Below are 14,248 nucleotides of genomic sequence, written 5' to 3'. Positions count from 1 at the left end.
CCGGGACTAAAGGTGGAGCTCCACGTGGCCGCGGCCTTTAGTCCCGGTTCGTGTAAGAACCGGGACTAAAGGGAAAAGGCATTAGTAACGACCCTTTAGTCCCGGTTCAAAAGGCGGGACTAAAGGGCCTTACCAACCGGGACAAAAGCCCCTTTTTCTACTAGTGTCAACCTACGGATGAGCTGATGGCAGTGAAGTCGGTCCCTGAAATGTTGCAAGGAACGACAAAAGCAATGCCGACGATGAGTAGTAGTCGTTGCATTTGGGATCTAGGTCGCAGCAAGGACGTCATGTTTAAGGGGGTGAATGTTAGAGCTAAACATGCCTTATACTGTGCCCGAGTAGTACTCGTATACTGGTCCGAGTAGTACTCCAACACTAGATCGAGTTGGATAGCTAGGAGTCTATCTTATGCATATAAATATGCGTGTACCCCCAACGCTTGTAACACCAGAAAAGAGAGATCAATACAAAGAAAAGCAAGACTCGATACGAACCTTTGGCCATCATATCGATTCGGTGTCTTCACGTTTTGTTCGTCGAAGTTTACAAGTCGCTGTGTTCCGATGACGGCGCCAAAAAAGTTGATTGCTCGAAGCAAGTCTAGCTAGCTTTCTAGTGATTCACGTACACACATAAAGCAGGACAGTGCATAGGCACTGTTTATCAATCAAGCAGTGAGCCTGTGTGCTTGCTAGCTTGTACGTGTGTATACAGCTTCGGGTGATTTGATCTAGCAACGATCAAAAGCCAACAGCTGTTCCCGTCAACTCCATCGGTGCTGCCGAAGCGTTCACTACCTTTTGAACCTGCACGACTGTGGATTTAGAGCAATTGCCTTGTCATAAAAAAACACAAGGGATAGATCAGGCTGGACCAGTACGTACCGGGCTGGCGTAGGCCTTGCTGCACATGAAGATGCCTTTGATGAGGTGGTTGGTACCCGCGCCGATGGCCTTGGCGAGCATGCCGTTGTAGCTCTCCACCCTCGGCCACAAGTCATTCCAGTACCCGTGATGCCGACGCTGATGCCTGATGGGGGCGGCCTTGAGTCCCTAGAAGGCGCGGGAGGCGTGGAGAAGCAGGAGTCGGACTTGAGAAGGGCGTTGAGGGATGGTAGGAGCATGGCATCGGCAACGCCCTAGTTGAGGAACATGTCGTCCTTGTCTGGCAGCTTGATGAGGTAGTGCAGGTGGTCGAGCTTGATCATGGTCTCGTTCCTCGCCAGCGGCCAGCCGAGGTCGTGGCCGACGCGCACCAGGGTCGTCACGCCGTTGTTGAGGAGCACGTCGTCCTTGTCCGGCAGCTTGAAGAGGTAGTGCAGGCGGTCGAGCTTAACCACGGGCTTGTCCCTCGCCAGTGGCCAGCCAAGGTCGCGGCCGCCGTAGCACGGTCGTCACTCCCACGTCCTACTTGAAGATCCTCACGATCGGCTCAACTAAGAAATATGATCCGATTCAGTGACATGGTGAGGATGGAGGTGGAGCAGGCTGTGGGTGGTTGCGCCGCGACGGCAACCCCCGGGTGCGGACTGGCGGAGTGGCCGTGGGCAGGAGGCCATCGTGAGTGGGCAGATCGGGAGGAGGCTCCGACCTTTGAGACCGGCAGACGGTAAAAACGCTGGCGTGCGAGTCAAGCTTTTTTAATGGCTAGGCAGAGAAATCGATCCGAAGCACGTACCGGAAGGTGGAATCGTCGTATTGGTGTGGGACTTCGTCCCGCAGCGTTTTTTCTTTTCTTATGTGTAAATCTAATTTTAAATCTTAGTCGTCAATCTTTAAGGTTATCACAAAATTAACGGATATAAATAGATGATGTATGGAGAACTATAAAAGTCTCCCTCCTTTAATATTAGGTAAAGAAATGCTATAGATCTCTCATTCACTTTCTTGTAAAGACTTCTATAAAAGTCTGTATAAAACCATATGCTTTGATCACACTATCAAAGCGTATATTCCAACTCCGAAAGGCTTGCATTAGTCTATAAATGGATCGCTGGAGCTTGCACACTTTGTTAGCATCTTTAGGATCGACAAAACCTTCTGGTTGCATCATATACAACTCTTTTTTAAGAAATCCATTAAGGAATGCAGTTTTGACATCCATTTGCCAAATTTCATAATCATAAAATGCGGCAATGGCTAACATGATTCGGACAGACTTAAGCATCACTACGGGTGAGAAAGTCTCATCGTAGTCAACTCCTTGAACTTGTCAAAAACATTTCGCAACAAGTCGAGCTTTGTAGACAGTAACATTACCGTCAGCGTCAGTCTTTTTCTTGAAGATCCATTTATTTTCTATGGCTTGCTGATCATCGGGCAAGTCAACCAAATTCCATACTTTGTTCTCATACATGAATCACATCTCAGATTTCATAGCCTCAAGCCATTTCGTAGAATCTGGGCTCATAATCGCTTCCTCATAGTTCGTAGGTTTGTCATCGTCTAGTAACATGACTTCCATAACAGGATTACCGTACCACTCTGGCGCGAAACGTACTCTGGTTGACCTAAGAGGTTTCGTAGTAACTTGATCTGAAGTTTCATGATCATCATCATTAGCTTCCTCACTAATTGGTATAGGCATCACTGGAACTGATTTCTGTGATGAACTACTTTCCAATTCGAGAGAATGTACAACTACCTCATCAAGTTCTACTTTTCTCCCACTCACTTCTTTCGAGAGAAACTCCTTCTCTAGAAAGGATCCATTCTTAGCAACAAAGATCTTGCCTTCGGATCTGTGATGGAAGGTGTACCCAACAGTTTCTTTTGGGTATCCTATGAAGAGGCACTTCTTCGATTTGGGTTCGAACTTATCAGATTGAAGTTTTTTCACATAAGCATCGCAGCCCCAAACTTTAAGAACCGACAGCTTAGGTTTCTTGCCAAACCACAGTTCATATGGTGTCGTCTCAACGGATTTAGATGGTGCCCTATTTAACGTGAATGCAGCCGTCTCTAAAGCATAACCCCAAAACGATAGTGGTAAATCGGTAAGAGACATCATAGATCGCATCATATCTAATAAAGTACGATTACGACGTTCGGACACACCATTATGTTGTGGTGTTCCAGGTGGCGTGAGTTGCGAAACTATTCCACATTGTTTCAAATGAAGACCAAACCCGTAACTCAAATATTCGCCTCCGCGATCAGATCGTGAAAACTTTATTTTCTTGTTACGGTGATTTTCCACTTCACTCTGAAATTCTTTAAACTTTTCAAATGTTTCAGCCTTATGTTTCATCAAGTAGATACACCCATATCTACTCAAATCATCTGTGAAGGTCAGAAAATAAAGATACCCGTCGCGAGCCTCAACGCTCATCAGACCGCATACATCGGTATGTATTATTTTCAATAAGTCAGTGGCTCACTCCATTCTTCTGGAGAACGAAGTCTTAGTCATCTTACCCATGAGGCATGGTTCGCAAGCATCAAGTGATTCCAAAAGCCCATCAGCATGGAGTTTCTTCATGCACTTTACACCAATATGACCTAAAAGACAGTGCCACAAATAAGTTGCACTATCATTATTAATTTTGCATCTTTTGGCTTCAATATTATGAATATGTGTATCACTACGATCTAGATTCAACAAAAATAGACCACTCATCAAGGATGCATGACCATAAAAGATATTACTCATATAAATAGAACAACCATTATTCTCTGATTTAAATGAATAACCGTCTCGCATCAAAAAAGATACAGATATAATGTTCATGCTCAACGCTGGCACCACATAACAATTATTCAGGTCTAAAACTAATCCCGAGGATAGATGTAGAGGTAGCGTGCCAACCGCGATCATATCGACCCTGGAACCATTTCTGACGCGCATCATCACCTCGTCCTTAGGCAATCTCCATTTAATCTGTAGCCCCTATTTTGAGTTGCAAATATGAGCAACAGAACCAGTATCAAATACCCAGGCGCTACTACGAGCATTAGTAAGGTACACATCAATAACATGTATATCAAATATACCTTTCACTTTGCGATCCTTCTTATCCACCAAATACTTGGGGCAGTTCCGCTTCCAGTGACCAGTCCCTTTATAGTAGAAGCACTCAGTTTCAGGCTTAGGTCCAGACTTGGGCTTCTTCCTGGGAACAGCAACTTGCTTGCTATTCTTTTTGAAGTTCCCCTTCTTACCTTTGCCCTTTTTCTTGAAACTAGTGGCCTTATTAACCATCAACACTTGAAGCTCCTTCTTGATTTCTACCTCCGCATCCTTAAGCATCACGAAGAGCTCGGGAATTGTCTTTTCCATCCCTTTCATATTATAGTTCATCACGAAGCCTTTATAGCTTGGTGGCAGTGATTGAAGAACTCTGTCAATGACACTATCATCCGGAAGATTAACTCCCAGCTGAGTCAAGTGATTATGGTACCCAGACATTTTGAGTATATGTTCACTGACAGAACTGTTCTCCTCCATTTTGCAGCTATAGAACTTGTTGGAGACTTCATATCTCTCAACTCGGGCATTTTCTTGAAATATTAACTTCAACTCCTGGAACATCTCATATGCTCCATGACGTTCAAAATGTCTTTGAAGTCCCGATTCTAAACCGTAAAGCATGGCACACTGAACTATCAAGTAGTCATCAGATTTAGCTTGCCAGACGTTCATAACGTCCGGAGTTGCTCCTGCAGCAGGCCTTGCACCTAGCGGTGCTTCAAGGACATAATTCTTCTGTGCAGCAATGAGGATAATCTTCAAGTTACGGATCCAGTCTGTGTAGTTGCTACCATCATCTTTCAACTTAGCTTTCTCTAGGAACGCATTAAAATTCAAGGGAACGGTAGCACGGGCCATTGATCTACAGCAACATAGATATGCAAAAAAACTATCAGGACTAAGTTCATGATAAATTTAAGTTCAATTATCATATTACTAAAGAACTACCACTTAGATAGACATCCCTCTAGTTATCTAAATGATCACGCGATCCATATCAACTAAACCATGTCCGATCATCACGTGAGATGGAGTAGTTTTCAATGGTGAACATCTCTATGTTGATCATATCTACTATATGATTCACGTTCGACCTTTCGGTCTCAGTGTTCCGAGGCCATGTCTGTACATGCTAGGCTCGTCAAGTTTAACCTGAGTATTCCGCACATGCAAAACTGTCTTGCACCCGTTGTATGTGAACGTAGAGCTTATCACACCCGATCATCACATGGTGTCTCGGCACGACGAACTGTTGCTCCGGTGCATACTCAGGGAGAACACTTATACCTTGAAATTTAGTGAGGGGTCATCTTATAATGCTACCGCCGTACTAAGCAAAATAAGATGCATAATAGATAAACATCACATGCAATCAAAATATGTGACATGATATGGCCATCATCATCTTGTGCCTTTGTTCTCCATCTCCAAAGCATCGTCATGATCTCCATCGTCAGCGGCCTGACACCTTGATCTCCATCGTAGCATTATTGTCGTCTCGCCAACTATTGCTTCTACAACTATTGCTACCGCATAATGATAAAGTAAAGCAATTACATGGCGATTACATTTCATACAATAAAGCGACGACCATAAGGCTCCTGCCAGTTGCCAATAACTTTTACAAAACATGATCATCTCATACAATAATGTATATCACATCATGTCTTGACCATATCACATTACAACATGCCCTGCAAAAAAAAGTTAGACGTCCTCTACTTTGTTGTTGCAAGTTTTACGTGGCTGCTACGGGCTTCTAGCAAGAACCGTTCTTACCTACGCATCAAAACCACAACGATTTTTCGTCAAGTGTGCTGTTTTAACCTTCAATAAGACCGGCCATAGTCAAATTTGATTCAACTAAATTTGGGGAAACAGACACTCGCCGGCCACCTTTATGCAAAACAAGTTGCATGTCTGTAGGTGGAACCGGTCTCATGAACGTGGTCATGTAAGGTTGGTCCGGGCCGCTTCATCCAACAATATCGCCGAATCAAAATACGACGTTGGTGGTAAGCAGTATGACTATTATAGCCCACAACTCTTTGTGTTCTACTCGTGCATATCATCTACGCATAGACCTGGCTCGGATGCCACTGTTGGGAAACATAGCATGCAATTTCAAAAAAATCCTATGGTCATGCAAGATCTATCTAGGAGATGCATAGCAATGAGAGGGGGAGAGTGTGTCCACGTACCCTCGTAGACCGAAAGCGGAAGCGTTAGTTTAACGCGGTTGATATAGTCGAACGTCTTCACGATCCAACTGATCAAGTACCGAACGTATGGCACCTCCGAGTACAGCACACGTTCAGCTCGATGACGTCCCTCGAACTCTTCATCCAGCAGAGGGTCGAGGGAGAGTTTCGTCAGCATGACGGCTGGTGACGGTGATGGTGATGTGATCCGCGCAGGGCTTCACCTAAACACTACGTGAATATGACCGGAGGAGTAAACCGTGGAGGGAGACGCCGCACACGGCTTGGAACACTTGGTGTGTCTCCAAGGGGTGCCCTGCCCACGCACATAAAGGAGGGAGAGGGAGGAGGCTGGCCCTAGGGGCGCGCCAAGAGGGGGGAGTCCTACTAGTAGGATTCAACCCTCCTCTTATTCCTTCTCATGGAGGGGGAAAGGGGGAAGGGAGAGGGAAGAGGAGAAGGAAAGGGGGGCGCGCCCCCTCCCCTAGTCCAATTCGGACTCCCTATGGGCGGGGGGCGCGGCCACCCCTTGTGGGCTGCCTCCCCTCTCCCCTATGGCCCATGTAGGCCCAATACTTTCCCGAGGGGAGGGGGTCCGGTACTCCGAAAAATACCGGAACCATTCCGAAATCATTCCGGTGTCCGAATACCGTCGTCCAATATATCAATCTTTACTTCTCGACCATTTCGAGACTCCTCGTCATGTCCATGATCCCATCCGGGACTCCGAACAATCTTCGGTCACCAAAACACATAACTCATAATACAAATCGTCATCGAACATTAAGCGCTTCCAGGCGCACGCAGAGCGCGAGACGGGGCGGAAGCTGCGCACTTTCCACTCTGACCGAGGCGGAGAGTTCAACTCCGGCGAGTTCAGCGCACATCTTGCTGATCTTGGGGTCCAGAGACACCTCACCGCGCCATACTCGCCCCAACAGAATGGCGTGGTGGAGAGGCGCAACCAAACTGTCGTCGGGACGGCCCGGTGCATGCTCAAGGCGATGGGAGTGCCGCCGCAATTTTGGGGCGAGGCCGTGTCCACGGCTGTTTTCGTGCTCAACAGGGCGTACTCCAGAAGTGTGCCGGGCAAGACGCCGTTCGAGGCCTGGCATGGCAGGAAGCCCTCCGTCGACTTCCTACGCGTGTTCGGCAGTGTGGCGCACGTCAAGAACACGCGCCCACACCTCTCCAAGCTTGAGGACCGGAGCAAAACCATGGTGATGATCGGGTACGAGCCAGGGAGCAAGGCGTACCGGCTCTACGACCCGGTGGGCAAGCGAGTCCATGTCTCTCGGGATGTCATCTTCGACGAGACGCGAGCATGGGACTGGGAGAAGAGTGGCACGGACCGGGCAGGCATGAGCTTTACAATTGAGCCCATGTCAATCCTCACCGGCGATCCATCATCTGCGGCACGCTCCTCCTCGTCACCTGGCGCCCCGCGATCACCCGCTCAGTCCGCGTCCCCGTCAAGCACGCCATCCACGACAACAGCATCGGTCGGGGGCGACGACGACACCCCAACGGCGACCACTACCGCGCCCACGGCTCCCCCGGCTCCTACGCGCACGACCAGCAACCTCGCGCCGGTGCACCCGATGACGACGCGCGGCAAGGACGGCATATTCCTCCCCAACCCTCGCTACATGGACACGCCTGAGAAGGCGGCTCGGAATGCGCCTCCTCCAGGGCTGCAGGAGTTTGACGACGCTGACGGCGAGATCGATGACGACGAACTCGTCGACGAGCTGCACCTCGCGCTGGGCGAGGAGCCTGGCTCCTTTGAGGAAGCAAAAGGTGAGACGTGCTGGCAGCACGCGATGATGGAGGAGATGAACTCCATTGAAGCCAACCAAACCTGGGAGCTCGTGGACCTGCCCGCTGGTCATCGTCCGATCGGTCTCAAATGGGTATACAAGACCAAGAAAGATGCCCACGGCGCGGTAGTGAAGCACAAGGCGAGGTTGGTGGCGAAGGGATATGTACAGAAGCACGGCGTCGACTACGACGAGGTGTTCGCGCCGGTGGCCAGGCTCGAGTCCGTCCGCCTCCTGCTCGCTCTGGCCGCGCGCGCGAGCTGGTCTGTGCACCACATGGACGTAAAGTCCGCCTTCCTCAACGGCGAGCTAGAAGAGGAGGTCTACGTGGTGCAGCCGCCGGGGTTCACAGCTACCGGCGAAGATTCGAAGGTACTCAAGCTCAGAAAGGCCCTGTACGGGCTAAAGCAGGCCCCGCGAGCATGGAACGCCAAACTGGACGCGAGTCTGGGCTCGCTTGGGTTCAGCAGGTGTCCGTCTGAACACGCGGTGTACGCCAGGGGCACGGCGTCCTCGCGTCTGGTCGTCGGCGTCTACGTCGATGATCTAATCATCACTGGCTCGGACGAGGAGGAGATCGATGGCTTCAAGAAGGAGATGCAGGCACTCTTCGACATGAGCGACCTGGGACGGCTCCATTACTATCTTGGGATCGAGGTGAGGCAGCACAACGGTGGCATCGACCTTGGTCAGGCCGCGTACGCTGCCAAGATCCTCGACAAGGCGGACATGACGGGTTGCAACCCCTGTCACACACCCATGGAGCCGCGCTTCAAGCTGAGCAGGGTGAGCTCGGCACAGCCAGTGGACGCCACCGAATACAGGAGCATCATGGGCATGCTCCGCTACCTCGTCCACACCAGGCCGGATCTTGCCTTCTCCGTTGGGTACGTCTCCCGGTTCATGCAGGAGCCCACGACGGAGCACATGGCGGCAGTGAAACATGTTCTGCGCTATGTGGCCGGGACTTTGCACTGGGGAGTGCGGTACACCCGCGGTGACCATGATGCGCCTCTGATCGGCTACAGCGACAGCGATCTGGGCGGCGATGTGGACAACCGCAGGAGCACCACCGGCGTCGCCTTCTTCCTTGGCAGCAACCTGGTCAGCTGGCAATCACAAAAGCAGAGGGTGGTGGCCCTCTCCTCATGCGAGTCGGAGTACATGGCCGCCACCACGGCGACTTGTCAAGGTATATGGCTCGCACGGCTGCTGGGAGAAATAAAAGACGAAGAACTGAAGGCTGCGGTGCTCAACGTCGACAACAAGTCGGCCATCTCAGTGAGTAAGAACCCTGTTTACCACGACCGGAGCAAACACATTGAAATCAGGTATCATTTCATCCGGGAGTGCGTGGAGAACGGGAAGATCCAGATCGAGTTCGTTCAGTCTGGAGATCAACTTGCCGATGTACTCACTAAGGCACTCGGGCGAGTCAAGCTTCAGGAGCAGCGCATGAAGATCGGGATGGTGGAGCTCGATGAAGCACACAATGCTTAGGGAGTGATTGTGGACTTAAACCTTGTGTATTCGTCAGTTTAGTCTTAGCAGAAAATAAACGCTGCTTAGTCAGCTGAGTAGATAAGTTTGTTAGAAAGTTTTTTCCCTTAGAAATAGTCCACACCCCGCACGAGCTGGATCGTGGGATGGCGCGATCGTTGTGGCTCGGCATGGCTGTTTTCTCGGGCCGTTAGTGGCCTCGTTTCCCTTCTGTAACAGAATAAGAGGAGAAGATGAAATGCAGAAAAGTTGCAAGTGTTCGCAACGCAAAAACTACTGTCTTCTGAGCACTCTCACGTGTGTGTGTGATCTGTGCTTACAATGGAGGTTGTTTATGGATAAAGTTAATGTTCATTTGTTAAGTTTTATATCAGAGTATCCCTTTTTTCTCTCTCTATTTAGTATATTGTAACTGAAAAGGCTTAACCATGTAGAAACAACCACATACACCAAGTAATAGAAAGAAGTAACTAATATGACTCGTTAGAAGTAGCCACTCGTAGAGATTATCTTTTAATATGCTCCCATGTGGAAAGTTAAAGCAGTCCAACGTGAATGGACGGTGACAATTCAACGTAAATAGATAACTTGTTTCAAGCAATACATTCTAGAGCTCACTATTGGATTCTACACTATTTGCTCTCAAGCAACTCTCTATCCAGCAAGGCGTATATACACAGGATGATTGTATCCAATCATCGCCATCTACGGGTAAGCACCCCAAATCCTCAACCTTGGAGTTCTTAAGATGGTAGGCCACTACTCTTGTTTCCGATATGTGCAAAAAGATAATCTCCTTGTAAGGATGAAATCCAAGTATTGTCGAAATGTATTTGTGGAACTTTTTCTGAACACTAACTTCAGTGGCAGGAGTAGTAGTGGCATCATCGTTGTCTGAATCCCATTCCGGTTTCTCCCTGTCAAGTGTTTCATCATTGTTATCCCTCACACCTTGCACGAACCAAGAGCCATGACTGTGTTCCCAAGGAAATTTGTCTAGCAACGGCTTGAGGCCAATCTCATGCTTCAACATCCATTCGGTGTGATCAATTGATTCATTGAGAAACCAAATCTGAAGTTTGCACCAACCACCGGCGAATCCATAGTAAACGCCCTTCTCCGATTTTCCCAAATGAATATCTCCGTGTGTTTCATTAATCGGGGGGAGTTCAATTACTCGGTACTTATTATCCTCTAAATCCAATCTGCACAAATAAATAAATTCGTTATTTACTGTACAACGTTAGCTATCTAGTCACCATGCATGGTATTGGGTGACCTTTGCTAAGAAAAATTAGGGAAACAAAACATACCTGATAACAAAATATATGTTGAACACATAGAGACGTCCCCGCCAATACACAGCATCACGAGGGAACAGCACGTTTTTCATGAGTGGTAGTAGCTTGGGGTCGATGGACCGTGGAGCCATCCCTTCCCTGGTAAAAGATCTCTCCTCCCACCGCCATGTCTTTGACGAGAATGTGCTCGTGGTGTAGGGCGACGGGGGCCACTCCGAGTTTGGGTTCGCGGGGTCGAAGGCGGCCTCGTTCTGGGACTGACGGCGAACACACTCCAGGCTCCTTTGATTCAAGGGAATTCTATAGGATTTTTGGAGGATTGAAATCCTTTGAAATTTTTCCTACGTTTATCCTTTGATTCATAGGATTGAATCCCATAGGAATTTTTTCAATGGAATCTTTGTACTACATTTCATAGGAAATCTAACATCCACTCTAACCGCTTTTTACAATTCCTTTGTTTTTCCCGTGAAATCAAACGCTCCTTGCTAATCCTATAGGATTCAAGTGGGCATGACACTCAAATCTTATACTTTTCCTATTCCTGCGTTTTCAAAATCCTGCGAATCAAAGAGGTCCTCCATGAAGAGCACCTCAAAGTGTGGCGAGACCATAGGATGTACGCGAGGAAGTCGTGTTTGATGAAGCCTTTGGTCGGGGTCCGATCAGGGTGACGCGGTAGACTAGCCCACTGTCGCGTGGCCGGATTGGCCACGCCTCCCCAGAGGAGGAGGAGGCCGTTGCAGTGACCCGTCATGTGGGACCAGTCATCGTGGACGTCGTCGAGGTAGCCGAGGTTACCCTGGATCTTGCCCACGACGGAGGGGCGCGAGAGGAACGCCGGGGGGAAGTGCTCGCCGTCAACGAAGCGGTAGACAACGAAGATGCCGGCCAGGGAAAGCGGCAGGAGGTCCTTGCGCAGCAGGCCGTGGGCGTCGACGGCAGCGCACCACGCCTTGCAGACGGAGCGGCAGGCGGCGAGGCTGCGCGGCATCAGGCGCCGGAGGACGTCCGCGAGCACGTCGCCGGGCAGCAGACCCGCCGGATCCATGATGTCTGGCGACTGCGCGGTGCGAAGCAACAGACAGGAAGGTAGGTGTCTCGCCAGTCGGCTTCTACCTCGGCTACCAACAAGGGAAGATATATATAGCCAGGGCCAATGGTGGGTGGGTAGTGGGTTAGAGTTCGTTCCAGTTTCACACTCCGATTTGTTCAAGTCGGAGTCCGACCCCGTGAAAGCCACCAAAGTGCCAAGGCTCTCAGCAGAACTATTCCCGACTTGATGATCGCGTCATTCCGGCCGGCGAAGAAGCTGAAGAAAGCAATCCAAGCTCCGGGCCACTCTGAACGACCTCCCCATTGCAAAACCTTAATTATGGCGTTGGATCACGTACCGGATTTGGCCATGGACTGAAGAATCAAATCGGAGCCCGAACTTGTTTTGGGGGAAGCACTGAAGATCCGACAGCTTTGGTTCCATCTGAAAAAGTATTTGTTGTAGTACTGTAATTGTTTACTTCCATCGACTGGATAATTTTTCTTCCATGTTGATTCAAATTTGCTTCGACCTAACCAAAAAAAAAAGTCCAATAAAGTACATATTATAATTATGAGCATGGAAATGTTGCTAACATTGCCTGGGAGACCAACCCCCACAAACTCCCCCATCGCCATTGCACGGATTCAATGCAGGGCAATGCCTGGCTGAAGGCGTTCGATGCTGTTTGCGAGTGGGCTGAAGGGGTTCTGTAAACATTCACGTAAAAACTGATATTTATATATATATAACTTTGTCATTTCCATAGCCTTTTTTGTTTTTTAATTCATCCAAACATCCTGATGTTTTTGTACTTTTCACATGGCATTTTTTATTGTAAGAGTATGACATTTTTATTATGAGAGGATGGCTTTTTTATTATGAGAGGATAGCAGATTTATTTATAAAATTATGGCATTTTTATTATTGTGAGTATGAAATTTTTATTTATAAAATCATGACATTTTTATTATTGTGAGGATGGCATTTTAATTACTAGAGGATGTCAATTTTTATAAGAGCATGGCATATTTTTTTATAATAGGATGGGCATTTTTATTATTGCGAGGATGGCATTTTTTTTAGAGTTGGCACTTCTTTACTGCTTTTTTTTTGCAAGTTTTTTGGTGATGACTAGGAAAATGGCAACTTTTGTGGCATTTTTTATTTTTTATTTTATGTTCATGGCATTTTTAAAGAAAAAAAACTATTTAGTGGACCTTTGGGGCGATTGGAGTCGCCATGACCCTCCCCGCTGGCGAACAGGAGAAACGTTTGCTGGAGGCTCCCTCCCAGCTGACGTTCCCCGGCTATTGGGGTCTGAGCATCACAATATTGCTTCAATCAACTAGAGAATTGCTTCCAACTATGTAGTTGTTTGTTTCCATAACACAAATTAACTCTAGCGATTACATGTGGTTCCAACAAAAAAAAGGAATTTTATCTCCAAATAAATGAAACTTTGCTTCCAGATAAATGCCATCTTGTTTCATGCAACAAGCCAATTACAATAGAATATGGCGGAACTCCACGAGCACGATGTCAGAACCAAAACAGTATGTGTTCCCGAAACTGAGTAGCCATACAACATTGGTCACAATGCATATACCGTTGACAAGATAGTATCCACGTCGGTGATGAATGAGAATGGTGATGATCAGGAGCATGGGATCAATTCTTTCGGTACCTATCCAGAGGTCATCGAGCCGCTTCTGCAGAGACACGATCCAGTGCATGGGTTGCCTCCAATTGTGGGACATTGCGCGCTTTCGGCGTGTAATGCCCCACATAGAAACAGAGATTATCTTCTAGTATGCTTGCGTATGAAAAGTCAAAGAAGTCCAACTTAAATGGATGATAACAATTCAACATAAAATAATAGCTTGTTGCAAGCAATAAGTGCTAGAATCCAGTATTGGCTTCTAAATTATATTTGCTATCAAGCAACTCTCCAAGTCTCCATCCAGCATGGCGTGTATACAACAGACGGCTTAATCCAATCATCACCATCTAAGGGTAAACATCCCAGATCCTCAACCTTGGAGGTGGTAAGATGGTACGCCACTACTCTTGTGTGTGACATGTGCAGAAATATAATCTCCTTGTAAGAGTGAAATCCAAGTATCCTAGAAATATAATTATGGAACTTTTCCTGAACACCAACTTCAGCGGCAGTAGCAGTGGTGGCATCATAGTTGTCTGAATCCCATTCCGGTTTCTCTTTTTTTCTTTAGGGTGGAGCGTTCCCGCAATGCATATAGAAGAAGATAGTGGTCCGGTTAATGAGGGAAACTAGAAGGATGACGAATCCACGCCTAGGTATGCCCCTCTGCCATATTATATGGTTTGCTTTTGCTGTAATAAATCTTGCAGCTATGAAGGGGAAAAAAACTATTTTTGCAAAAACAAAGTCACTTT

General features: G+C 47.8%; 1 protein-coding gene across 1 annotated transcript; it reads right to left on the bottom strand.

The window, feature by feature from the left end:
- Positions 1-464: 464 nt before the first annotated feature.
- On the bottom strand, positions 465-1,390 carry LOC123160060 (senescence/dehydration-associated protein At4g35985, chloroplastic-like; the record flags this gene model as incomplete). Its single annotated transcript, XM_044577885.1, has 2 exons — positions 465-1,056; positions 1,155-1,390. Coding segments are annotated over 2 exons (426 nt in total), but the record flags the coding sequence as incomplete, so codon positions are not given.
- Between the last annotated feature and the right edge of the window lie 12,858 nt (positions 1,391-14,248).

Source organism: Triticum aestivum, chromosome 1D (genome assembly GCF_018294505.1).
Source record: "Triticum aestivum cultivar Chinese Spring chromosome 1D, IWGSC CS RefSeq v2.1, whole genome shotgun sequence".
Classification (NCBI taxonomy): domain Eukaryota; kingdom Viridiplantae; phylum Streptophyta; class Magnoliopsida; order Poales; family Poaceae; genus Triticum; species Triticum aestivum.
The sequence above is the reverse complement of the archived record's forward strand: the minus strand, read 5'-3'. Positions and strand labels throughout refer to the sequence as shown.